The 892-nt window shown below is 48.0% G+C and overlaps 1 protein-coding gene across 1 annotated transcript in view; it reads right to left on the bottom strand.

Annotated features, from left to right (window-relative positions):
- Positions 1 to 407: 407 nt before the first annotated feature.
- LOC106811609 (pre-mRNA-processing-splicing factor 8-like) overlaps positions 408 to 892 on the bottom strand; it is a gene marked incomplete in the record, with an annotated part of 49,936 nt that continues 49,451 nt past the window's right edge. Inside the window, 1 exon segment of the mRNA XM_014815309.1 lies at positions 408 to 474. Coding sequence (XP_014670795.1) covers positions 408 to 474 — 67 coding nt within the window.

Here is an 892-nt window from a genome sequence, read left to right as displayed (position 1 = left end):
CTTCCGTTCTGCACGCTCGCGGTCGAACGGACAACACGACATTCACTTGTTTCCGTCGGACACGCGAGCAGACGAAACCGGAATCGCAAGGAGCTCTAAGGCTGTTTACAAGTTACGCGACGACAGCAAACAAAAGAACGTCTCATCTTGATTTCCGGCAATGTGCGGGGGGAAACAAAAAAAACTATTTACAAGTCAAGACTCTTACTCTTCGACACGCAATTGACAAAAATAATATGATGCATCGCTGCATACATACATACATTGCATCATCATCGAACGCAGTCTGCACTCAATATTGTTACTCTGTCACATAGGCGTCTCCTGCTCTCACTTTCACCTTTGCTTTCTCACAGGTTTTACAGGTTTTTATTTCTAATGCTTAGTCTTTTTCCCCACATCAACATTTACTCCAACCGGACATCTTCCAAACGCGACTCAAAACATCTACACAACTCTTCACTTCCAACTTCTCTACAGAAATATCCGGCATCGATTACAAAACTAAATACGTGGAGGCAAACAGCACGGTTACACCGAATAAAAATACGATCCACTGTCGCCCTACCCCGCAGAAATCATCCCTGTTGGTGCTCACCCCCACAGGAATCATCCCTGTTAGTGCTCACGCCCGCAGGAATCATCCCTGTTGATGCTCACCCTCACAGGAATCATCCCTGTTGGTGCTCACCCCCACAGGAATCATCCCTGTTGGTGCTCGTCATCCCACAAGAATCATCCCTGTTGGTGCTCACCCCCACAAGAATCATCCCTGTTGGTGCTCGTCATCCCACAAGAATCATCCCTGTTGGTGCTCACCCCCACAAGAATCATCCCTGTTGGTGCTCGTCATCCCACAAGAATCATCCCTGTTGGTGCTCACCCCCACAAG

Source organism: Priapulus caudatus, unplaced genomic scaffold (assembly GCF_000485595.1).
Source record: "Priapulus caudatus unplaced genomic scaffold, Priapulus_caudatus-5.0.1 Scaffold556, whole genome shotgun sequence".
NCBI lineage: Eukaryota > Metazoa > Priapulida > Priapulimorpha > Priapulimorphida > Priapulidae > Priapulus > Priapulus caudatus.
Note: the sequence above shows the minus strand (reverse complement) of the source record. Positions and strands in the feature narration are given on the sequence as shown.